This window comes from Protopterus annectens, chromosome 9.part0 (genome assembly GCF_019279795.1).
Source record: "Protopterus annectens isolate FY-2018-M chromosome 9.part0, PAN1.0, whole genome shotgun sequence".
Classification (NCBI taxonomy): Eukaryota; Metazoa; Chordata; order Ceratodontiformes; family Protopteridae; genus Protopterus; species Protopterus annectens.
Window position 1 is genome coordinate 734,729,354 of NC_056743.1, and position 27,827 is coordinate 734,757,180.

General features: G+C 37.4%; 1 protein-coding gene across 1 annotated transcript in view; it reads left to right on the forward strand.

Annotated features, from left to right (window-relative positions):
- The window catches only part of LOC122811489 (sodium/potassium-transporting ATPase subunit alpha-1), a 990,310-nt gene that overhangs the window by 890,002 nt on the left and 72,481 nt on the right, over nucleotides 1–27,827 (forward strand). The window contains exon 18 of the mRNA XM_044083359.1: nucleotides 3,404–3,527. Within this exon, the coding sequence (XP_043939294.1) occupies nucleotides 3,404–3,527 (124 nt within the window). The remainder of the gene's footprint in view (nucleotides 1–3,403; nucleotides 3,528–27,827) is intronic.

The window sequence follows — 27,827 nt, forward strand, 5'->3', positions numbered from 1 at the left end:
TTTTTCACTTTAATCGACCTATCTGGGGTTTGTGTCTCTGTGGATTTATATGCCTCTGTCAGTATAGGTGAGTGTGACTGCATCTGGGTTGCGTGGCTGTGTATGTCTGAATGTTCATCTGTGTGTGTGTTTCTTCTCTCTGTCTCTGTAGGTTTGCATGTGTCTGTAAATGTGGCTTTGTGGGTTTCTATGTAAGTTTGCATGTAGGTGCATGTGGCTGTGTGTGCATCTGTGTGAATGAGGGTGACTGTGTGAATGTGAATGGTCCTCAATGGGACTGGATATGCTGATGTGGTATAGAGACTAGTTGTAATATAACAATGTGACTACTAAATGACAATGAGTGTCTTTCTTGTCTTTGTGTGTGTGAGTGATTCCCTGTAGTACAGGCTCCCTTGTTGTGGTACATAAGCTTGCTGTAACAACATTACAAATACATGCCAGTCTGTGTGTCTCTTCTTTGAATGACCCACTGTGAGAATGGCTACTGACTACCTTGATGAGATGCAGAGGCTATGATGCAACATGGCAGGTAAATGACAGCATGGGTGAAACTGGTCTTCTGTAGGGCCTGGCTACCTTGTGGTACATAGGTGTGCACCCTATACCTACAAGCAAAGAACTGCACACTTTTTTAATTTTCATGCTTTCTGCTCAGATTTACCCACCGTGATCTAAAGAACAAGTCACAGAGCAAAGGCTCATGGGTAGGAGTGAACTGAAAGCCTGGAAACTTTGAATGATGGGAGGGTAACATCTTTAACAGCACTGGTAATTTATAGCTTGCAGTATCTTGAGTCTGCGAAAGGTCTGAAAAAGAATGCGTGGTTGATATGGCTCAGCATAGAATGGTGTGGTTTGTAGCAGGTAATTTTTGTTTTTATTCCCAGCAGACAGGCAGACAAATATTCATACTCCTTAACTGTCCCTGATATTGCAGAATGTCCCTGGTTTTGCATTATATTTTTGGTTGATTCCTAGTAAAACTTATAGTTTCTGTTAAATCGTTAAGGATTGCAGTTAACAAGTAATAACAGACATTAAAGTTTCACACTTTATATCTTTCAAAAAATACATAATAATGAAACATTTATTATTTTATTAACGTTCTAAGTACACTAGACTAATATGTACAAATAGTTCCTTGATTTTAGGCCTGTTCCTTGGTTCTTGCGCCATAGGGTTTACAGTTATTTGAATGCTTTTTTAATAAGAGCTGGGCATCTGCGATTTGCTGGGCTGTCTGTGAAGGAAAATAAGTAACTGCCTGCTGTTATTTGCTCATTATTCTGGCTTTACTGCACTAATGTCATTATTCTGGTTTTACTGCGCTAATGTGATTTGTGTGAGGCAATTTAAAACACTTTAATGTGTGACTACTGTTTATCCAGAACTTAAGTAAAATGCATTACATGGCCAAAGTTGTATCACAATAGACAGCCGAAGAATGCACAGAAATGGCTGTAGGTATTGGGTGGGATAGATGTTGACTGTGAGTGAAAGTAACTGACCCTTTTGTCATTTGATCATTTTAAAGAGTAATTAATCTGGTTTTGCAGGTGTTGATTTGCATGAAATAAGATGGAATATTTTACTGTGATTATTAGATGTTTGCATGAAACTACACAGAATGGTGTGGTTTGTAGCAGGCAATTTTTTTATCCCCAACGCTTGCATTTTCACTTGCTGTCAAAAACATCACCATGGTTATTGTCAGTGTCAGTGGTGCAACAGGTAGCACTCTTGCCTTTGATGTAGAAGGCTATGGGTTCTATTCCCACACCAGGTAGTTGGACTGCAGTACAGCTAAAGGGGGATATTTTGTTGAATAGGTGATAAATGTAAAACATTCCACATCACCTATCAAAAAAAGTAGAAGTCTCCTGATGCCCTGGCCAAATTTCTTCTAGTAGTGTAAATACCACCTTGGGTCTATCCTGAGAATAGTCCACTAGCTTAGTGTGACTAAACCAGTCAACAAAGGATAAATCAAGTAGTCAAACAAACTTAAATTACTGACGCTGTTGTTATTATTATTTTATGTTTTTCATTTTATGTCAGCAAAGGATAAATCAAAAATCAATAAGTCAAACAAATATGAATTACTGACACCATTATATTTATTACTTTTTGTTTTTATTAATGTATACATTTGATTTATAGACAGTCAGTCAAGTGACTGCTACAAACCAAACCATTCAGTATAGAGGCTACTGTGAATAAAAGTGACTTAGTCTTCTGTTGTTTGATCACTGTTAAACAACAAAGTTATTGATCTGGTGTGACAGTAGTAGTGTTACACCATGTATTGTATTTGCTAAAATCAATGCAAAACTAGTATTGCTCTGTCTTGTGTGTGAGTGTGTGTGTGTGTGTGTGTGTGTGTGTGTGTGTGTGTGTGTGTGTGTGTGTGTGTGTGTGTGTGTGTAAGTTGGTGGGGAGGGGTTTGCAGTGAATTTGATTAACAAGCTGGCCGTGATTTCTTTCAATTTCTGTCACAAACATCATCAGCACGGTAACTATGCTTGTGTGTTTGAGGGGTATATTTATATGAGCAGAATATTTATGATTAAGAAGTTGTCTATTATTTTGGTTATTTAACCATTACAAACATTAGCCTTGCACATAAATTATCTTTGGTGGCTTGGCAGGAGCTAGATGTGTGTAGAAGCCCACATAATAAGACCCTGAACTACAGGATAAATCTGTTCAGCTTCTCTTCACCTTAAACCTCTTGCTGTACTATCAAGGTATACACTTTATACTTCTGTGATCTTAATTTGGAAGATGGAAGATGCCTTTTGCTTGTCCCAGGACATTTGAGTGTGCTAGGTATTCTTTTTTTTCTTCTTTTGCTAAGGTTAGATAGGAGAGTATATTATGTTGGCAAAAGGGACAAGTATTCTTCCCTGAGTCTTGATTCTAATTGAATGGAGTACAGAGGCCTGAGCATGGTAGCTCTTGGCTTTAATGTAGAGCTTAATTAACATGACCAGTTAACCTGCAGCAACTTTTAATCATGGCAACCCTTCCTTAGTATCAGACATGAAAAAAAGAACTGTTAGGTCCAGGAGAGTAGGCTGGTAGCAAGGCTGTTTTCTGACATTGATATAACTTTATTGGAAATAAAACCCTGAACCTTAATCTAAATAAAATGATGACATACTATTTGTGTACTGGTTTATCAGTCAGGTTGCATATATATTTTTTTCTTTTTTGCATTTTTTCTTGCAAGTCATACTAAAGGTTGGAACAGCTTTAAGGAGGAAGACAAAGTTTTTTTTTTAGATGTTTATTTGTAATAGCTATTAAGACAAAGTGGTACTTTTGGTTGTTTACGCAGAATGGTGACTGATCATATAACCTTTTCAACAAGTCATGTTCATACTTTTCTTCTAAATAGGTTCCTGCTATTTCCTTGGCTTATGAACAAGCAGAAAGTGATATAATGAAGAGACAGCCCCGAAATCCCAAAACAGACAAACTGGTAAATGAGAGGTTGATCAGTATGGCTTATGGACAGATTGGTATGTACCGTTCTGACATTTTCTTTGGTAGCCATCTATCTTCTATCTTATCTATCTTTTTATCTAACATCTATCTATTTATCTATTTGTTGCAGTTGTTAAATAGTTAAGTGAACTTGTCCAAGGACCATTTTCAGTTATGGTCAGAGCCTAATGCAATCAAAGCATGAATATTACATATGTTGTAACAAAAAGGTATAGTGTACATGCAGTAGTATTTGGATGTATGGTCAAGATTCACAAACATGCAATAGTTTGCAAAATATACATCATTCCCTGCAGCAGAAAATTTATATGGGTTACTCACTGTTATATATATATCATAAGTACAGAAACATTTTGTATATATAGGAGTTGTAATAGATAACATCAGATCAAAAGTACCTAACTTTAAATGTTATTATTGGATAGCAAAGAGAGCTATTTTAACTGTTAAGTAATAATGTAATGCCCAAGGAGGGCACCACCCAATACTGTGGAGTTTAATTGCAAAGGGGTTTTGTACAAAGTGGGAACATGCACTTTTTGTCATCTACTTGGCTTTAGATACAGAGGTACAATTGTGTTCTTTATCTGTGACATGGGATGCAACTTGGATTATTTTGTTTTCTGTCATATGAATGGAGGACACGTGTTTTTTTAAACACCTTTATTAAATTATCATTTAAAACATAGGAAAACATACATTAACAGAAAAGATAACAAATCATTTTAACATTTTTCCATTTAAGTGCAATATACATCACGTATATTTTCTTTGCTGCTATCATCAGTCCAACATTAAAAAAATGCTGAATTCCTTTCTTCCCTTAAACCTTACTTTTCCTTCTCCTGAACATTATTATACATGTATTGTCACAAATTCCATTTACTTCCATGTAATTTGGTCCTTCCCTTTTCTAAATATCTCTATTCCACTTCTTTTATCTCTTTTATAATATTCAATACCTCAAACATAGTTGTTGAAGACTTTGAGCAATTGCTTTCTTGGCAGCCAAAAAAATTAAACTTAATAAGGTCTTACTTTGTCTAGGCAATTCAGATACTGTATCCCAGCTCAAAAGAATAATTTCCTTACTTGTAGCCATTATTTCTGATAGAATACTCTTTGGGGAATCTTTAAAATCTGCCCACTCAAAACATATATTTCTAGTTACCTCTTTCTTCTCCATCACACCGCCAGCATGTTTTGTCTACCTGAGGAAAAATTCTTTGAAGTCTGCTTGTAGTATAAAAATACCTATGCAAACACTTTCAAGCAAAGATCCTAAACATTCTGGACTTGGTTGCTTAATTGGGAGCCATACATATGTCTCCATTTGTTTTCTTGTAAACTGCATTGATTCTTTTAGTTATCATGCAAATATTTATGTGCCCTACTAATTATCCATTTTTAACAGCTACTTCTGTTCTAGATTCAGCTAAAAACTCTGTCAGAGCAGGTCTTTCACTTAAAATCCTGCTATCCCTTTTCTTTGCCTGTGCACTGAGATCAAGCTCTGGTAGGGAAGGCAGTATATAGCCTGCAATCCAAATGTCTTCTTGGCCTCATTCCACTCTATTACCTTTCCTGCTTGAGTTCTTTGATCCCATTATCTTGGTGGTTCCTTTGCCAGGTTTCTCCAGTAAATTGTAGTCCCCTTCTTGCCTATTTTCTGTACCCCTACTTGCAGTCATCCCTACTGGCAAAATCTCTATTCTCCATTCTCATATTGGCTTAGTTCTTAGGATACTTTCTGCTACTTTATGAATATAATAGTCTGCAGAGTTGTTATTATTCTCCTTAAGGATCTGCATCCAATATGCCACTCGCTCTGTATTTCTTGAACTTCTCCCTTGCTTCATCACCATCCCTTGCCACTTTGAATTATAACCTTCTGCCTGCATTATGTATATGAGTCTTAACTGTGTAGCTGTAAAATATCTTTTCAAATTAGGTAAACCTAAACCACCTTGATCTATTGGATGGATCAACTTATCCCACTTAACTTTTGCCTTCTTTCCATCCCAGATAAATTCCTTCAATTCTTTATTAATTATTGTCTACAACTTCTCTTTGGGTTAATAAAAGTATGCCTGACCCATGATACAAGACTAAAGGGACTAAAAATATTTTCATTGTTTGTATCTTACAATATATATTCATAAATAAGAGTTTCCAGTTTCTCAATTTTTTAATATCTTTTGTTTAGTCTCTTCCTAATTCTTACCTGCCATAGCAGAAGCCTTTTTAATCCATATTCCTAAATACTTCATCTTATCACGTCTCTGGAAATATGGGTATTGCTGAACCAATTTGTGTGTAGGTACATAATTTATGGCTATAGCCTTTGTTGTTCATTAGTTTTTATATCCCAAAAAGATGTGAAACTGTCTCAGAATGTTCTACAATACCGAGATGTCTGTCCTTTTCTGGATTTATCATGTACAAAATAATATCATCTGCAAATAAAGCCAGATTTTTTTGATTGCCATGCCATTTATATCCTTGTATTTCTGAGTCCCTTATTTTCTTTGTCAATGGATCTAAATATAAAGCAAATAAAAAGGGGAAAATGAAACCCCTGCCTGGTTCCTCTGTTCAAACACAGCATGTCTGGGAGGAACCCTCCCACTTTAAGTCTTGCCTTCAGCCCTTCATATATCATTCAAATTAACCTTATTATTGTATAAGGGAATGCAAATGCATCTAATGCCCTACTCATAAAATCCAGGCTTACTCTGTCGTAGGCTTTCTCTGCATCAACATCCACCAACAGCAGAAGTATTTTCTTACATTCTACCTCTCTCTGGATCATCATTGTTCTGTTACTGTTGTAAAATGTTTGCCTCCCCTCCACAAAAGCACACTTATCCATATCTATCAATTTTGGCAACACCATTGCCATTCTTTTAGCTAATGTATTCATAAATACTTTTAATTGTGGTTTAAACTTGAAATGGGTCTATATGAAGCTGGCTGTAAAAGTTCTTTGCTATCTTTAGGTATTACAGCCATCACAGTTTTCTTCCAAGATTTTGGTGCTTCTCCTTCTTTTAAAATACTGTTAAAATCTTCCAGATCTGTATCACTTTCTTCCCTCCTAATTTCCAAACTTCCACAGGAATAATGTCTGCTCCTGGAGAATTTCCTGAAGATTGATTATACATCACTGTTTTTATTTCATCACCTCCTATCTTAACTGCTAATTGTTGAGCCTCATCTGCCTTTAACTGTGGCGTAACTAAGTTTTCCATAAATATTGCCATTTGTACTCTTTCTTGATTTCCACATTTCTCTGCTTTATATACATTTTCATAAAATTTCCACAATATCTCTAAAACCTCTACAGGATCTCTGTTTATTTTTCTTGTTATAAGTTCCCTAAGTTTGGCGACAACCCTTTCAACATTTTGTTACCAAAGTCATTGTGCTAAAAGTTTTTGTGCTCTGGAATTGTTATAAAAAATAGTTGCTTAATTTCAATCTTTTAAAACTCATGCATATTATCCATATACTTCCTTTTTTCTTTATCACTCTGCATTTGCTCCTCCTCTAGTTCTGTGAGATTCCTCTTATTATACAATAGTTTAAACTTTGTCATCTCTTCTAGGTAATTTCTATTACTTCTTAACCATATCCCAGTCATTAGCTATAACGTCTGAAGATATTTCTGTATTCCTTAATAATCCCTGAATAATTTCCACTACCCATTCTTTAAATTCCTCTTTTTACTAGATAGCTGGGAATGCACCAGGGACTTATTTTTACTTCATTACCATGCATTTGTATCTTAGTTTTTATTGGTGCATGAGCAGAAATAGTTTTTGAATGTGTGTTGAAGCTTTCAATTAAATGCACATGTTCTTGTGAAATATAATTTCTGTCTAGTCTAGCACAGTTATTGCACCTTGGGGAATAAGATGTAAATTCTGTCAGAGTTCCTACTACTAAATTCACATCTTTAATGCCAAATGTTTTCATAAATTTCTTCAGAAATCTACTCTCTTTTGTTATATTGTCTATTCTAGGTCCCCCTGATACATTCTCACTATTGTGAATCAATTTCCTGTCCCCAGCTATAAATAACATTCCCTGCTGAATGCTGATTATTTCTCCCCAAAATTTCTTAAGCTCCATAATAGCAGTTTTTGGTGGGATATAAATACATGCCATTGTAATCCTCCTCCCTTGCCAATAGCCCCTTACAACCACACCTCTACATTTTTTTCCTCATCTATCAGTATTGGAGCCCTTGTAGCAATTAGTATAATTGGTCCCCTTTTCCTCTGTCCCTGATATTCTGCTGAATATCCATTCTGAAATCCTTTCTCTGTCAAATTCACATGCTTATGCTCATTTTTTCTAAGTATATCTCCTGCAGCATTGCTATTTGTACTCTGCTTGTCTTAATATAATCCAGTACTATTTCCTTTTTTATCTATACCTGTAAGGCCATTCATGTTCCAGGATAATATTGACAGCATAGCTGTCACATATATATTTCTAGCTTTTATGTTTCATGCATGTACTGTTTGGCAGGGTGATCTTTTGTACAGTTGTTTCTTCTCATCTCCATTTGAACCTATGTCGCATTTTTTTCAAGACTTTTTGTTTTAATGAAAATCCTTGAACAAAACCTAAATACAAAATACCCTATCCCTTATTAACTTGGAACAAGCACACAAAACTGTGTTCATCTTCAAAACATGAAATTTAACCCTTGAGAAGGGAACAATCACCTCAAATTTATAGCTTCATCTACAGGTATTATGTAATCTGAAATTAAAGTTGCCTGTGCTAAAGCACATGCTACAGCCTGTTCTCCCACTTATACTGATTACTGTCTGTTCTTCTCTTACCTCACTTCCCCACCCTGATAGGAAAAACAGTTTGCATGCTTTCAGAAAACATTAACTTTTAGCCGTAAGAAAAAGTGCACTGGCTATTTTTAAATAAAACTAAATTTTTACACTGTTCTATTAACTGTATTAAAGTAGTAAGGCTGCTAAGGAAGTTGTTACCCTCTTATTCACTTCCCACAATTTCAAATGTTTTTCGCTGAACTGCTTGCTATTGTACCTTTAAATTTTGCATTTCTCTCAGCAAAGGATACTCAAAATTTTCAGGATTAACTGCTTGCACCTGCAGACAGCTTGTTGCAATGGAAATGTCATCAGCTATGAGTCTTTGTAAATTTTACTCAGAAAATTATGCACAGCTACCCTCAGCTGCAGATATCTCGACTCCTCTAAAATTTTTCCAGTGGAAAACAAACAAGTTAATATTACTGCAGTTGTAAGAAGCTTAGCATTTTCATGGTCTGTCTTATTTTTAAAGCCTACATTCTTACAAAACACCTTACAGCTAAGCTTAAGGGTAAGGTAGTCATTTAGACATTTACTCTTGTAAAATAAAAAGAGAAAATATCTTAATTCTACATATAATATTATCAGCTTACTTTTACACACCACCAGTACACCAGCAGCCTAAGATCACAGCATATGAACATTAAACTTGCTTTTGTTCAGCCTTTTTTTTTTGTTATACTGTAAAACCTATATTTCTTATAAGTAAAAAAAATACTTGTTTACTTTAATATCTTTAAGACATACAACAGTCACTGACATGGCTCCCCCATTTAAAATACCCCTGACTGCACACTATATAAAACTGTTTTACTATATATAACATGAAGTTTATATCATTAAATGTTTATGCCAATAATTATAAGAACAGACATTGTTTTACTTACAGTTAGTCCCCCCCTTTAGTGTCCCTCTAAACATTAATATTATAACATGGTGTATCTGCTTTAGAGTCCACGCACAAGTTTAACAAAGTCAGCAAAAGTTCAGTGTTTTTCAGCCATGTTTTCTTGTAAAACCATATTTCACAATTGTGTTATGATGCTTTATAGTCTTCCATTTAATCACTAATTTCAGAGTTTCTAGTCGTCTTCCTGTTTATCTCCATCTCCCAATATCAGATTCTGGTTCAAGTCCAAGGTACTGCTGATTCTTCTAGACAACTCCTGTGCTTTTTTTCTGTTTCTCAACCATTTTCCTTTGGGACATTGGAAAGGTTTTCACTGGCAAACTCTCTCTATGAACCTAGTAGTCAGAAGAATGAGAAACAGAGTCCCCTTCTATTTGCTGACTCATTTTTGTTGGATAAACTTTTTTATTTCCTCCTTAGACTGTTCTGCTTCAAAAAACTATTTTGATTCTCCGGGAAAAAACAACTTGAAGACAGCTGGATACAGCAGCTTGAATCTCACACCTGCTTCTTCCCATTCCCTATTTGCTGGAATAAATTTGCTTCTCTTTTGCCAAGTGTACAATGAATAATCATTTTCTATAAACACTATGTTGTCTCCCGTTATTAACACTTTGCCCTTCTGCCACTATTTTGTCAGGATCAACTCTTTCTGTTGGTATGATTACATCTTTACTAATATAGGTGTTGGCTGCCTTTTTATGGCCAATTTTGAGCATATACTCAATGTGCCCTTTCAATTAACAAATTCTGCTGTGGAACACCAGTTTAGTTACTTATCTCTGCTTTCATAAAATGAATACAATCTTTTCCTTCCAGTTTCTCTGGTACAGCAGATAATCTGGGGTTTTCTCTGTGCAGTCTGTATTTTAACTCTGCTATTTTTAAACAGTTCTTTTTGAGAAACCTCATATTCAGCCAGCTTTTTCTTCATGTTAACCTCTTGATTTTTGCAGTTTTATCAGTTCTTCTGAATGGCTAGCTAAAGCTTCTAGTTTTTCCTAACCTTTTATTGTTTGAATTGATATATTAATTCAGTGTTTCATTTATTTAATCACTCCTGAGTGCATTCAGTTTATTTTTTTCTCTAAATTACTGGAAACCATCTCTTGAACCAAACAAAGCTGAGGCTTGAATTGCTTTTTGCTAAACAGCTGTAGAATCCTTCCCAGACAGTGTTTTCTCTTCATTTTTATGTTGCTTTTCTTTCAGATTTTCCAAATTACTTCTTTGCTGGCATCCAGGCAGTGAAATTACTAGCCAGTAACTGAATTTTACCAAAAAAAAAAAAAAAAAAAAAAACATTTTCAATGTTTCTGTTTTCACATAGGGAGAGCTGAAGTTATGATGGTGATCAGTGTGCAACCATCTTGGAATGGGGGACATATGTTGAGCTGCATTTAGGACTGTTATATGTAAGGCATATTCTAATTGTATGTAAGTACGCCAAGAGAGGGCTGTTAATCTCCTAGTGTCAACTGTTATTGTGTGATAATTTAAATGATAATTTTACTGATTCGAAACATTGTTCACTACAGTTTCTGTATGGTATTGAAAAATTAAGATGCTGCTCATTTACTGATGAAAGAGGAATTTCCATAAGGATCTTTAATTGATATAGTGGGAGTATTTTGTGTAAGTGGTGAGGATTACATAACATCATTACAGTAGATTTTTGCAATTTAGAGCTGATTTGTTTAGGGTTAATCAGTGCTGTAGTTGCTGGAAATCAACTAAACATTATAAGATTAACTTTTTCTACTGGCAGAATTGAATTTTCTAAGTCTTTTCTTCTCGGGCTTCTGTATTCTGGTCCTACTTCTTCCACCCTTAGCATCTATGCTTTGGCAATGGTCCCATATAGTTAGAAGCCACTGAAAAACTGATATAATTATGAACAAGTACAGCTGTGCAAGTGACCTTAACATAGCCATAGATGTTTAAATAAATCACTGCTGCAGTACTAAAGCACTCCCACCATCCCCCATAGTTTTATTGATTTATTCGGACTCTAGTACTTATTCTTCTTTTCCCTTTCTCTCCTTTGGATGAGATGGGGTTTCTCTCCATCTTCTTCTGTTATGACACAGATGTACTGATATAGCCTCCCCTAGATGGGGGAAAGAAAGCTCTGAAAATCTGTGCCCTTATGTCCTGTTTTATACTGAGACTCTTGTGCTCTAACAGACATATAGACATGAAGTAGGTACCCAGATATACATTTGTATACCAGCTGGACGTCTAGTCCTTGGCAAGATATGTCCACCATATAGCTAAAAGCTACTGCAAGAGTGATCTGTTCAGACAGCTGCTGTTATGGGAAGTTTATTTACACAGCTGTACTTTCATAGGTTCATAGGCAAGTATAGGAAGTCTGTCTTCAGATCATTTCAGGCCTAACCAAAAAAAAAATATTCAAAGGTTCTCTCTGGCCTCAAGGAGGGCAAGACAGGATAGACCGGGGAGAAATTGAGGCTGCCCATCAAATTTTGTAGGTTTACCTTGAAGGTGGCAAGGTTGATATTCTGCTTGACATGTAGTGGAAGTTTGTTCTATTTATTTGATCTTGAAGATTTAGGTCCTTGTTTCTGGTGTTTGCTAAGCTATTAGTCCTGAGGAGATTTAAGAGGTCAAGGACAACAAGGCAAGGCACAGACAACTCTTCGAGGCTCTATAAAATACTGAGTAAAAGGATATAGCTGTTGGCAGCTAAAAACTCTTCAAGCCTGAAATCTTCCTAGTTAGAAACTTCTGAGTCTTCCCTGGTTGTTTGATATGTTGAGCAAGGTACACCAAAAGGAAACATTGTCCTTTATAATTAATCTAATCAGTGGTGAATATAAGGGAGCAATGGAATTTTTAGATGTGGATTATGTACCCTTGGTTATCATTTGTGCTGTATAGAAGGATTTTTTGACTGCAATTTCAACATGATGATTGAAAGAGTACTGTTAGCCCAGGTGTCCAGGACCCTAAAAACATTTTGATTAGTAGTGGAATAGTATGTGTACTATATGTTGAGGTTATGGATTGTTTGCAAATTGAGGCTTGTTTAATTTGAACCCATTTTCAGTACCTAGATATTAACTTGGTTTAAGTTCTTTTTGAAGGGTACAGCTGTCTGAGGGGGGGGGTTGACAATAACACACAGTCTGCATTCATCTGAAAACTTAGTTAACCAGAGATCCTAGTTCTCAGTTTGGAGATCGAAAAGTAAATGCAGTAAGGAGGAGTCCTGGTACAAGGCCCTGGGGGACTCCATTGATTATTTTTATACTTCCAGATGAGGAACCAGCCACATGAAGTATGTCTTTTAGCCAGTTTGCTATCCATCTTGTCATATAATGATCAATATTTAAAGTGTATATCTTATATATAAGCTTACAATAACCACATGTGATGTGGCCTCAGATGCTGTGGCTAGGTCAAGGTACTCTATGTGAACAGTATGACCACTGTCAAAGGACCCATTTCAAAGACGTTAACTTGATTTAATAGGCAGGGTCTCCTTGGATGAAGCTGAATTGTTGCGGGTCTAGCCTTATGAAATTTTTGATATCATAATCTCTATGAAATCAGTTATGATGCACTCCATAGCTTTGCAGATCAGATTCATAAATCTGATCAGTCTGTAATTACTGGTGTCTATGGTCAGGCCACTGTTGTGGTGGAGCATCACAACTGTGTTGCACCATAATTCAGGAACAAATCCTGTGGTTTAGCTTAGATTAAACAGTTTGATAAGAGGTTTAGTGAGAGTATGGTTAGTGCTATTAATTAAACATCCTGGTATGTTGTCGGATCCCATGGCAGAAGTATTTTTGATCTTTGATAGCATCTTCAGAAAATGTTCCTTGGTGATAAAAGGGTTTGTAAGGGATGCAGGATTTATGGAGTTTGGATAGATGTTTCAGGGGTGAAGTTTGCACTAAACTTGTTTGCTAATACATTGGCGATATATTTTGGTTCAAAACAGGTGGTCCCATTGCTGGATATTATTCCTTAGTTTTCTAGCATAACTAAGAAGGACTTGTAGTGAATCGTTTTCTTCAAAAACTAGTCTAAGTTCATGGATTGCTTTATTAGCGCCAATAGTATTTTTCAATGTTTTATTGCTATTCTTGTCATGATGAGTTTTGTATATGCTGTATAATTTAAGGGGCTTTTCTTCTCTTGTAGTTTATTTATTTATTTATTTATTTTGAATTTCCAATTGCATTTTGCTCTAGTTATGACTGCTGATTCTATGCATTTGCCTAAGGGACCAATTCTGTGTATTTGCCTGAAGGGCATAGAACTCCTTTGTGAACCTCCCACTGTATTACATAGAGACCCACCCCTATCCAACTCTTTTTTGATCTTTTAAAATTAGTGACTCTTCACTTAGATTACTAGAGCTTAAGTTGCCCCCTCTTTCATATCTAACTGCTTAGTGCACACTACAGCTCTTAGGATATTAAGCCATTTTCCATCTTACCTTTAAAATCTGCAACATCCAGTCAAAGACCATCATTTATTGAAGAGCCCACATTCTGCCTCTCGGCAGTCATCTTGGGATTAGAGCTTCTGTTATGTTCCTGGTGAGAGAAGGAAAATAGGAACATTATTTCCTGGAGACAGCCGATCACCAGAAAGCCTGGTAACTGCTTCATAGGTGAGTGTCTGTGTGGGACCTTCCTGATTGTCCGGTTGCTCTTCAAGGCATCTACCAGGAAAAGGCTACAACAAGCCTACAGACCCCGGTGTTATCTAGGACCAGACTGTTGATTACCAAAGAGCCTGTGGCCTGCATCTCATCTAGGGATTGGTGCTACTGTTTTACTTCTGATAAGAGAAGAAGCAAAGGGGTATTGTATCCCAGCAGCATGATGCTGTGGTGAGACCAGCACTAGTACTAGCCAGGTAGTAGCCAACCAGGTGAATCCCCACTTTTTATCATTCTTTGCAAAGCTAATTATTTCTTTTTGGTAAGTACTGCCCGATTAGCTGCTGTCTAACCCAGCTTTGTAATATCTCCCTAAATACTTCATCCGTAAATCGTCAGAGTGTAGTTTAGGAATTTCCTCTCAAGTGTTTGACAGTCCCATGTATAGCTGAATGCACCTTGAGTTGACATTTTCCCTGTAAAAGTACCCTTAAGAATTCACATGGCAACTAATTTGAAGTGACAAGCACTGCCCCCAGAGTTGCAAACCAGAAACTCCTGACTTTACTTTATATTCTCACCTCAACCATGTAAGAAATAAAAATGAGCCTGTTGCTTTGAATATGAACTTTCTCACTATCTCTGTTACCATCTATGTGGATATAGGCATCCTGAAGCAATGTAGAAATTGCCTCATATTTATTGACAACCATCTAATTCTCAAGCAAACTGATAAGGTATGTGAAGCATGTATTTAAATAATGACACTGGAGGAAAAGATCTCACATAAAAGCACTCCTAATGTAAATCAAGCTGTCAGCATTACATACACTGCACCCATCACATACAGTACAAAGCAGACACATAGACCCATATATGATGAGGCATTTAAATGTAACCTTCTTAAACCCCAAAGACCTCCTAGATGAAGTACGCATAATAAATACCTTCAGCATCCCCAAATGCCCTCTTTCAATAATACACCTACCTTAACACATACAGCCATATCTCATGGAACCTCTACTTCTAAGCTCCTAAGGCAAGCCACCACACAATCCAATATTCTGGTCATTGGAGAATCCATTGTGAGACACAGAGACTTACCTCCCTAGGCTATTTGAAGGGAAAACATCAAGGACCTCTTGAAATATGTGATCCAGCCTGGTGTTATCCTAGCACTGGGCAGCGTTTTATCTTTTTCAGGGATGATGCCACAATATGAGCAGAAGAAGACTGACTTTAATAATTGGCTTTCTTTCTGGTGTCATTATAAGGGGGTGCAATATTGGTCAGCATGGAAAGAGATGGTCAACAGACGACGCTGATTTGCCTGGAATGGTTTGCATCTTTCCCCAGTAGGCTTTCAAATATTAGCTAAAATATTGTCCTCTCCCATACTACCTTTTTTTAGGCAATGCCAAACTGAAAGTACTTCTGTCATAGCAAATCAAAACCCACAATATCTAAGGGTGTTACTGCTGAATGCTAGGAGTCTAAACAAGGAACTCCATTACCTACAAGCTGTCCTCACCCTAGAGAACGCTAACATCTGTGCAGTCACTGAGACATGATTTAAAACCACATAGAGCACATCAGCACTGCAGGTCTGTAATATGTTCCACACATTTAGACCAGCTAACACAGAGAGAGGGACTAAAGGTGGAGGTATTTTGATTTACATCAAAAATAAATATACGCCAAGGCTAGTCAAACAGGATGATGCACTTGAGCTTGTCCATGTTCATATCACCTTAGGTAAAATCCCATATCACTTCTTTGCAAGCAGTAGGTCCCCTTGTATGACCCAGAAAACCCATACCCTATATTTAAGTTTACTGCAAACACTCACCATCCAACCCAATATCATATTTCACACTATTAACTGGAGTTCATGTACAACACCAAACATGTAAGCACAAATATTTATGAATTTTAGAAACACAAACTCCCTGGGCCAGATTGTCAGTATGCCAAGCAATAGCATAATTATACTAGATCTGGTCCTCATTGTACATGAGAGCACTGCACACCCACTAGTGTAATGTCCTGTCTGGTAAGGTCATATCACAAAATGGTCTCTTTTAAATAAAAATAAAACATAAAACCCCAGCTCACATTGAATTTTCGTAAACTACTCTAAGGCTAACGTCCTACTGTTAAGTGATAAGCTGGCAAAACGTCAAGCCCCCATAAACCATGAGAACACCGCTGTCTATGCAGAACTGTTCACACAAACCCTATACAAGCATGTTAAAAGCTGCATAGAGACAACTGTACTCACCAGGAATAAGTACAAAACTACCTCAAAAACAAGCTACCCTGGTGGTATCACAACACTAATAGGCTGTATAATAGATGGAAGAAAATCAGTACAAAAATTAGGAGGTGTAGCACCCAGCACTCTCATTAAAATAAACAAGCAGCTCATAGAAAAAAAATAACTCTATTAAAGCCATATTTGAGGGAAATTTGTCTTCCTAGGCCAATGACAACTATAAGGCATGTTTTAGGTATGTCCCAACCTCAAAGGCGATACACAGTTTTGTGCAGAGCTCATTTTTAATTAAATCAACTATACTAAGATATTGAAAACCTACTGGCAGACAAATCCAGCTCTAACTTTACCCTCCCATCAAATATCACTCCTGCTACTATCACTAGGAAACAGGTCTTCAATGTTTTCTCTTAGTCTAAAAACTCTATCCGTGGGCCAGACAATATCCCAGGATGCCTTCTAAATAGCATTAAACATGACCTATCAGGCCTTCTGGAATCTCTGTTTTACCATAGTCTCCAAACAGGCTTCATGCCTCACAAATGGAGAACTGCGACAGTCATCCTTTTTACACAAAGGTGAGCCATCTACAGACCTTGGAAACCACAGACCAATAAGTCTCACTAGTCTCATATGCAAAGCCGTGGAAAGAGTTATGGAAATTATCAGTAATGACACAGCTAACCTCTAGACAGATGACCCAACCCAGTTTGGCTTCATCAAGGGCAGGTCATGCCTATTCAACCAGGTAAACTTCTGTGAGAAGGTCATCAAAGCAATGGATGAGGGCAGAGTGGTTCACGCTGTCTTCCTTGACCTTGCGAAGGCATTTGACACAATGCCCCACTTGAGCATTGTTGACAAACTCAAGAGGTTAGGTAAAAATGCTTATGTCACCCAGTGGATATCCAGCTGGCTTACAGAGTTAGAAGTTAGAAGTGGGGAGTCTACCTCTACAAAGAGACCAGTCACAAGCAGGGTCCGTCAGGGATTGGTCCTGGGACCACTCATTTTTGGCATCTGCTTTTCTGAAGTCAAGGCCAATATCAAGGGCCCCTGTGTGACCATATGTAAAGATTATTGCAAATTAGGAGCAGTCATAGAATCCCCCACTGATACTATTGTTCTCCAGGAAAGGTAGACACAGACAAATAACCTATATCAGTGCTATGGACTAAAGCTAAACACCAAGAAATGTATAGTAGTATACTTTGGGAAGTTATCCACCCCTAGAAACTATCATATTGACAACACACCCCTATTGGTCGATTCAGCAGTCAGGGACTTGGGGATACACATAGACAGTAATCTAGCCATTGACTCTCATGTGTCTACAGTAGTGAGGAGATCATTCTATGTTGTGCAACTTATAAACAAAGATATAGCATCTAGGTCCAAGGATGTCATTGTTCCACTGTATTCAACTTTCATCAGACCTATCATTGAGTACAGTGCCCCTTTTGGTATGTACCTAACCAGGCACAGCCAAAAACTGGAACATCCACAGAGGTTCCTCACTAAAAGAATACAGGACATAAGTAACATGAACTGTGCAGACTGCCTCAAAGCCCTAGCCCTCTATTTTGTCTCCTACATGCTGTTGAGGGGAGATCTACACTTGGCATACAAAACATTGTAGGACCCACCCTGATAGACCTCCTTTATATCCGCAAAACAAGCATCACCAGAATTGAACATTCTAAAAACTTAATTTGCCTGTGATATAACTAGGACCTGCTGGAGAAACAGGTATGTATCTGAAAGACTACCCCTTCTTTGCAACAGGCTCCACATCCCTTTGAAGCAGAGTTCCTCCCTAACCCAATTCAATTGTAACTTGGACAGCTGGATGGGAAACAGGAAATTCATCCCTTGTTTGACACCTATGTCTCTAATGGACATAGGCAGCATGTAAATAGTTAATTTCTCAGGCCTCTTCTTGTAAATGTTTCATCCCAAGCCCCTGCTTACACTTATCAAGGATACCAGAACTTGTTAGAGGTTTGGGATGCATTACTAGGCTTAAAAAGGCCCCAGTGGTCATTAGAGTACTACACACCTATGAACCAGTGATCTGTGTCTACTCTCCTGGGGAATCCTGAAAATGAAATAATTCCTTGAACATCAACACTGGCTCCTGTTTAGGCAAACTTCCTTTTCTTCGCTGCAAACTGCTCTGTCTCTGTGAAAGGCCTGACAGAGTCAACAAGATGAAATATCTCATTTCTCAGGTCCTTACAAGAATGTAGGTTGCACATATATCAAAGGCAATCTCTTTTCAGGGCTCTGCTGTAGCTGTGCAGCCCTGTGAGTTGGCTGGGCAGCTGAGGTAACTGAATGTCCATGTATAACTGAAGAAAATGACCGACTACAACTCTGTCTCCAAGTGTATACCCCTTGCATAAAAGGAAGGAAGACGGGATTATTTTGTTCTCTCAGCTGTTCATTGCTCCCTGTTACCCTTTTCAGTGTCAAGCCTGGATAAGACAGTGTGTTCCCTCTGCCTACATTTATTGCTCATTGATGAAAAATATATTTTGAGGGGAAAAGGAAATGGATTTGCAAAGATTAAGATTCTTCCACTACCATGTGAGTTTATTACCCTGTTTGACGCCTTGATCCTTTCACTAGTGAGGTAATAGAAAATGTGTGGAAAATTTTGGGAGTGCACACATTTCATCATCCATAGTCATCTGGTTAGATGGAAAGAGAAAACCAACTATAGTCCATATAATAAAATAGTACGTCATCAGGTAAAGACTAGGATATCAAATTACTACTAACATTAATGGCTGACTATGTTTCTCCTAATAAATCTACTAGGATCTCACCTTTTGAAGTTATGATTGGAAGGAGAATGGCGCTCTCCTTGCCATCTCCTGTGTACTACAGTAGATGGAAGTCTGGCACATACCTCCACTGCCCATGATCATTTTACTCTCATAACTAAACTCCATCCACTAAACACATAGTTAATAAGAAGTAAGAGAGTTGTTTTATGTTATTGTTAGGGCCAGGTAAGTAATAAATCTATTTTGTAAACTTACAGGTGACAGTTAACATGTACTGGTTGCCTCTAAACAACCTAGTTGCTGGACCAGTCCAATCAATTTGGAGGTCAGACCAGGACATTGTGATTCCATTTTCCTAAAGAGGTGCCTGTGTCTAGGGGAAACTGGCTAGAATCTGCAACACGTTATACATCCCTGTAAATACTTGGCAACACATAAGACCAGCAAGCTACTTCTTTCAGTGTCTCTTAAGATGTTGACCATTTTATCACTGTTGCAATAGCCGAAGCTATATGGGTTATCTCCTGCAAGGATATGACAGTTGGACAGTATCCAAAGCTTTAGGGCACCTTCCACATGCCCCAACATTGATGGGGTCAAGCAGAGCTGCAGAAAGTCAGTGGTTTAGGTGCCAAACCCTTCAGAATGTTCTTGCCATCAAAGTGTATTCCTCTTGCAGGCTTCAGAAGATCAATGGTTCGCTACCACTTCTTCAAAGCTGAGCAAACAAATACCCTTTAGAGAAAATTCTTCCACAAATGAGTTTTTTAAAGTGTTATAAATTTTTGTGAAGAATACTTCTTGTAGCTAGGACTGCTTATTTAATGGACTGTCATCATACAAATTTTGTCAAGTCACTTTCTTACCTTCCTTAGAGCTTTTTTTTTTGTTAAAAATATATTAAAATGTTAGTTTTTATTCTAATTTTGAATTCATTAGTTAATTTAGTATTGTTAGTGCCTTGTGCATGTGTTTTTATAAACACTGTTTCTGTTTCTCTGTATATCAACGTTTCCAGTCTTCGCTACCTGTTATTCCGACACTTTTCCCAGCTGAACCATGGGGCAGGCTACCTGTTCCTCAGTTCTTCATTCCTCTGATCCCAAGAAAGTGAAAAATTCTAGGGAGCATTTGTCAACCCAATGGGCTTCATCTCTGCCTCAGCCACTGATGGGTGACTGCTGTAGTCATATCTGATTCCTGAGACCCCACATCTTCTTCTTGAGATCTTTCTGGTGTAGTCCTTTCAGTCACCAATAACCAAGGTCAGACACATCCTTAGTGGTATTGGAGTGTGAATTGTGGGCATAGGAGAATCACTTTTGTTGGTCTTGGAGGGTGAGAAGTGGATGGTTCTTTACTGTGTGGTCATGCGAATGTGTTTGATTCCCAGGCTGGTGTGCCTACTTTGAGCTGGTCTATTTCTAGTGCATCTCCAAGAAAAAAAAAGACAGAAGGTTAAACTTGCACCTTCACCTGTCTCCATGACCTTGGTGAATGAAGATTTATTAGGTTTTGCTAAAGGCTTATTTCAAGCTCTTAACCCTTTTTTATTCTCTAATTCCGTGCTGGTTCATAAAAGAAAATAATTCCCTCTATTTATGACACTGATTTTCAGTCAGAAGAACAGGGACTTGACTGTGAGAGGTTTTCTTCTGCTAATTCTCCACAAGAAGATGATTCTGATTCTGAAAAAAGTGATCCATCTGCCATCCTCTTTAAAGAATTATCTTTTTCTGAAACACTTACCAAAATGAAAGCGTTGTTTTAGTTGGAACAGAGTGATATTCCAGTTTCAAAAAAAAAAAAAAATATATATATATATATATATATATATATATATATATATATATATATATATATATATATATATACATACATATATATATATATATTATGATTTATTGTAACTTGATTTTCTTCAGCCTACAGCTTTTCCAGCTTCAGAAGATATAATAACAGCCTGTAATATGCCTGACAATAAGCCCTCAGCCCTTAAAAATAAATAAGGCAAATAGGTTATGTAAGGTTCTTCAGATTTATAAATATCAATTTTCTAACCCTATATCTGATACTGCAATCATTTCCTTGACAGAGCCACGTGCGGTCAACCGTTTCATGACTGCTAATGTCTTTTCATCTGATAAGGATGTGAAAGCCTTTGACAGATTTTGGAACTTTGATAGATTTTTGGGGGGAAAAGTTTATTCTTCTGCTTCCTTGACATTCAGAATTCTAAACAGCCAGGTTCATATTAAAGTGTTTGCTGACCATTTTTGAGGATATGAGGAAACACATAAATGCTTGTTTTCCTTTTTCAGGGAACAAGTCCTCTCTGAATTATTTAATTGCTTCTCTTTCTCAGGTAACCAAAATATTTTAAAATTTTCTGATGATTCTGTTGATGCTGTGTTTAGAGCAGCTGCTACTAATTCAGTTATGAGAAGATTTGCCTGGTTGCATACATAAAATCTACTCGAAGAGGTCAAAGCTGATATTTTAAATTCTTCTCTTCACAAAGAAGTATTATTTTGACTATCTGCTGCTGAGATCCTGAATAGATTTTATAAACAGGTTAGTTAATTCAAGGACTTGCCCAGATTTTTCAACCGTTCTTTTTGAAGTTTGTTCAGAATTTTCCTTCCAACTCTGGATTTTTTGCAGGAAACAAAATGGTCTCAACAAGCTTCAGAAAAGCAGATTTTCAGAAAGAGGTGGCAAGGAAGCTCCAAAATAAAAGGAAGTCTCCCAGAACCAGTGTTGGCCTGTGACTGTCTGCCCATGATAGAAAACATCTGCCCCCCCACCCACACAAACACACACTCATCCTGGCAATTTTTGAAATCTTTCCCAAAATCAAGTTTTGCATTTTCTTCAGTGGCATCAGAGTCTCAGACAAATGTGTTCTGAGAATCATCCTACATGGCTACAAATGGGATTGTCACTCCCTTCACCCTTTCAAGGGATACCTCCACATCCTCCAAACCAGACTTCCCTGTTTCCTCCAGTCATCAGGCACATGCTGTTCCTGGGGCTGATATAACCAGTGCCTCCATATCAGACAGGGAAAGGATTTTATTCAATAATAACAATAATTCACTCTAGAGAATATCTTATCTCGTTTTCACACAATATTCCCTATGAAACACTCATCTTAGGTGATGGTCTAAACTTAAAACTGACTCTCGACAACTCAGCATCAATCTGCATGGTTTCCTTCAACTGATATTTTCTCCTACCTGCCTCCATAAAAACTCATCTTCCGACGCCATAAGTGACTGGATACTCACCAACTCCCCTCACCACTACCAAAACACCACTACCCTACCAGACCAACTTAGCTACCACCTCCCCACCTCAGTCCTTAGATACACCATCCAACCCCCCAAATCCCACCTTTACAGAGATTGCTGAAAACTCTCTAATTTTAATGTAGGCCAATTCATCTCTATTCTATCCACCACTGACTGGTCCATCCTTAAACAAATCTCTCTCAATGATGCAGTTACTAGGTTCAATAGCATCTTCCTGAATACCCTGAACTCCCTTGCTCCCTCTAGGAAGGTTAGAATAAAACCCAATTATGCTCCCTGGCACTCAAAAAAAAACCTAAGTCCCTTATGCTAAAAAGAGATAGAGTTTGGAAAGCCTGGATCAAAACAAAGGAATTACCTCTGCTACATAATTATAGACACCTCAGAAATCTTGCAAAAAAACAAACCAATAATGACAAAAAGACATTTTATAACTCTGCCCAATTCAATAACAAATCCAACCTTTGCAAGTTCTGGTATAGTATTAAGAAAATTCTCTCTCCAGGCTGTCCCTCAATTCCCTGCCCCTACCCAAATACATCTCCTCTGGAAACTGCTACTCTTCTCAATAAACACTTTACTGAAATCATTCAAACACTCATACCTTCCAACTGTAGCACAACCTCTCTACCTACTCCTTCCAGTCCTTCTAACAAACAACTATTCTCTTTACATCTGGTTCCTACTTCCTACATCAGGTCTCTTCTTCACAAACCCAAACCCTGGTCTCCCTCCACTGACAATGTACCTCCTACCTTCCTCAGACTTGCTGCTGACTCCATTGCCTGTCCAGTATCTATACTAATCAATAGATCTATTCAGGAATCCACTGTTCCTACACTATCGAAATCCTTTTTCACTATTCCCCTGCATAAAGGTGGAAACTCTACAGACCCATCTAACTACCGACCTATAGCTATTCTATCTCCCCTCTCTAAGGTTCTCGAAAAATGTATCCACTCACAACTACTCAACTACCTCCTCCAGCATAACCGCCTTACTCCCACTCAGCATGGTTTCCATCCCAACCACAGCACAACTACTACCCTCTTATCCTTTACACATACCATTGCTAAGGCCCTAGACAATAACAACTCATATCATGTCTCTTCTTGATGTTTCCAAAGCCTTTGATACAGTCTCCCATCCCCTACTGCTATCTAAACTTGCAGATCTCAATCTAGCTTCTTTCTCCCTTGCCTGGTTCTCCAGTTACTTATCCTGCAGGCAGCAGTCTGTTAAATGGCTCTCTCCCACTTCTCCATTCATACCTGTCCCAACCGTGGTGCCACAAGATTCCATCCTGGGTCGCCTCCTATTTAATGTCTTTACCAATGATCTCTATATACTTACTGCGGTGGTGGTGCTGTGGTAGCATTGTCACCTAAGACAGTAAGACGTTGTCCTGTTCGATTCTCAGCTAGAGCGTCTTCTGTGTGGAGACATGCGTGAATGGGCGTACCTTTGTTGAAGGTTGTACGTCAGGGCTGGCAACTCAGCACGTAAAAATTTACTGCCAATCATTAGCGGACTGGAGTTCCACTGTGGCTACCCCTAACCGGGAAAAGTCGAAAGACACAACAACAACCAATGATCTCTATACTTCTTGTAAACAATCCTCTCTCATCCAATATGCAGAAGACTGGACTCTCATCTCCATCTCAGACAATATCTCCAATCTCCACACTATTACTCTACAGGCCTTCTTATCCACTGAACAGTGGTTGCCCAGGAATCTACTCATTCTCAACCCTAAAAAGACCAAACTCTTATTATTTTTCCCCCGATCTCTCTCTCACCCCAAATCCTTTTTCTGTAGTCTGTATATTTCTAGACAAACAGTTTAAGCCAATCGTCAACAACACAGGTCATATACTAAGGGACACGAAACAATTCTTGGAAAATTTAGCGCTATCCAATAGCCGCACACCCATTGGATCGAATGACATCCTTGTAACACTTGATGTTAAATCACTGTTCACATCTATACCCAATAATATTGGCATAGAGTATGTGAGACTTTTTTTTTTTTTTTTTTTTTTTTTTTTATTAGAAAAGGGGGTCACCAATATTAAGATCATACAGTGGATGCTACTGTTAGAAATAGTTTGGGAAAATAATGTTCTGCTATATGAAAACAGCTATTTTCTACAGAAAAAGGGAGTAGCGATGGGTACCCCTTGCGCAAATTCCTATGCCAACTTGGTGCTGGCTTATTGGGAAGGTGCATATGTTTTTAATAATACATCTTTTGTTGAGTACATTAAATACTATGGTCGATTTGTAGATGATGTGTTTTTTGTATGGGGGGGGACTGAGAGAGAACTATGTGAATTTGTAATGTACTTAAATAGCACAACAGATTTTCTTGTTTTTGAAAGCATGCATTCATCAACTATGATAGAATTTCTTGATGTTAAGCTAATCAAAGGGTTAAATAGGATAGATACTGAAATATTCAGGAAGCCCAGTTGGAGGAATACTCTCCTGCACCGCAATAGCATGCACCCTAAACATATTCACTCTAATATTATGAAAAATCAAGTACTTAGGGTGTCGAAATTAACCACACAAGACACAGCTTTTAAAGAACAGCAAGATAGATTGGTTAATAATTTTACCAAGAGAGGTTATAATAAGGATGAGATACAAGACACTATACTATCATGTGGCAAGTTAAGAGCACATAAAGGCAAGCCGTTCTTCCACAGAGATGTTGATGTTAACACCTCAGTAAGTGATGTGCAAACTAAAGGGAAAAATAGATTGATCATTCCATTTACAAACAGGAATGGACATGTTAGACGAATAATTGAGAACAACTGGAAATTATTGGTGATGGATGACAAGATCAAGACATTAGTAGATGAAAAGCCAAACATAGCCTACAGAAATATGAAATCTTTAAAAAGGATTTTATATTATGAACAAACAGAGGTAAGGTCTATACAGTCACAGAGAATAGGGATTTTTGCCTGTCGTTCATGCAATCAGTGCAAATATATAGCGGAAGGCAATGTCTTTGTACATCCACATACAGGGCATACTTATACTTTCAGAAGTTATGCGGATTGCAGAACAAAAGATCTAGTGTATTTAGCTCAATGTCAATCCTGTGAAAAGTATTACGTAGGGAAGACCAATAGAACACTACGTGAACGTATAAGAGAACACGTATACGCAGTAAACAAGGAAAACACCACCAATGCTTTAGCACGTCATATTATGGAATATGGGACTTCACATAGTTTTAAGTTTAGAGTGTTAGAATTAGTGAGAAAAACTAGTAGGCTGGGGAATGTGAAGAATCACACAGAAGAAATAGACAGTAAGTGGATCCTTAGGCTACAGGCACATAAATATGGGTTAAATGAAAAAATAACGCTGAGACCTTTTTTGGCAGCTAGGTCATTTAAACATTGACATCTAGCTCCTTGAGACAAATACATTTGTATATATATTTCCTCATATATATGTTTTTATGAATGTTCATGGTAGCTAGGTTGTTTAATATTGTTGTTTTAGCCTTATGAATTACATATATTGTCCATATACACATATGTTTTCATGAGAATTTTTAGATGTTTATATATGGAACTATATATAGGTTTTTAACCCACTTAATTATAGTTGTTTTATCTGTCAGCGTTTTCCTGTGTTTGAACAAATAGGCACTAGCACTTTAATTTAACAATATTAGTTCATTGATAATGAAAATGTGTTAATTATCAATGTATTTAAGATGTGAATTGTATGGAATGTTATTGAAGTCTGAAGAAGCGTCGTAAGGACGTGAAAGCGCTTACTATTTCTTGGTGTTGTTGGTTTTAATAAAGAGTTAAGCTATCGCAGCTGCATTGGATTTTTTACAGCTTTGGTGCACCCTTGGAATATTGACTTTGCTCACATTTGTTCCATCATTCACCCATCCCACTTTAAAGAAAAACTCAAACTTCATCTACTCATCTCCAAAATATGTCCTTGTCAAGCCCCTACTTAAGCTCCCCACAACCCTAATATATACCTTTTCAGTCCCTCCACATACAGCTAAGTACTCCACCATTGTGGATACGTATTAAACTCTACAATCAGTACTGTTGGACTTAACTCTTTTTGTAAATATGTAAATATATTTTTAATCTGTAAAAATATTGATATGTATATATCATGTGTTTGCATTTCTGCTTTGTCTCGCTAACGTTCTTGTATAACTGATTTTGACCATATTTTTTACTCAAATGTTTGATTCTCTGTAAACTGTTTGTGTTTTTTTGGAGCTTTTCTCCTCGGGTCTCCACTGAAAATGGGCTACAAGCCCAGCTGGGCCAACCCGATTAACAAATTTCAATAAATTAATAAATAAATAAATGTTCTGGTATCAAAGAAAGAGACATCCTAGAGACTAGATCTAGACATTTTCTTTCTCAACTTTTATGTGAATGTTCCAAAGTTCAGAAAGTTATTCATTCAGTCCGTTACCCGTCATTCCTCCTGTTAGATTTTTGGTAACATCAAATTTAAAAAAATGTTTATCATCACTTTCCAATTTCCAAAGATTTTTGATTTTTTTCCATTTTTTTTTTCTGTTTATGGTTACATTTTCAATTCTCTGAGTTACCCCTTAGGTTATCTGCAGCACCAAGGGTGTTTACAAAGTGTCTGACACCAGCAATAGATCATTCCAGGTGCCAAGACAGATTTATTTTTCCATATTTAAATGACTGACTATTTGCAGTGTCTTTTTTCAAAATGTCAGAATCACTTGCGTGGGAAAGAGATGTCTTTCACAGTCTGGAATTTGAAGTTAACATTCAGAAATCTTCTCTCATTTCTAATCATAGTGTCCCTGAGATGTCTTCTGGATACATCCCTAATGTGGGTTTTCTACTTCAGGACAAAGAGGGGCTCTTTATAAATGTATTTCTGAGGTTTTCCAGTCTGCAGCTTTTGCCAGGGAATAGCTCTGGGTTTTGAGTTTCACTGCATCTATCTTCTTCTTTCGGCTTTTCCCGGTTAGGGGTCGCCACAGCGGATCACCTGTCCACTCATGATTATGATTCTCATAATTCATTTGGCTAGATTTCATATGAGGAATTCCTCAGTTCAGTATTGTCACTGATGACATTTATTACTGCCAACATCTGTTTGATAGAGAAACCAGATATTTTATGAATCATTTTATTCCCTCAGACTTTGCTTGGGGTGCATTTTTCATGGGGTGAAATTCAGGGTCTATGGAACAAACAGGAGACACCAAAACACATAAATATCAAAGAGATATTGGCAATAATAAATGTTCTCAACTCTATGAGTCATCTTTGGCTCCCAGCACCTTTACAAGTTATCACAACACCACAGTAATATGATATATAAATAAATGGGGGGGGGGGGTTACCACATCCCACTCACTGTGCAGACATAGTAGCTTGCGATGCAGCAACTCAGCACAGTCTAACCTTACAGGCTTCCTGCATTCTGTGAGAGTAAAATATTATTGCAGGCAAGCCGAGCATGAA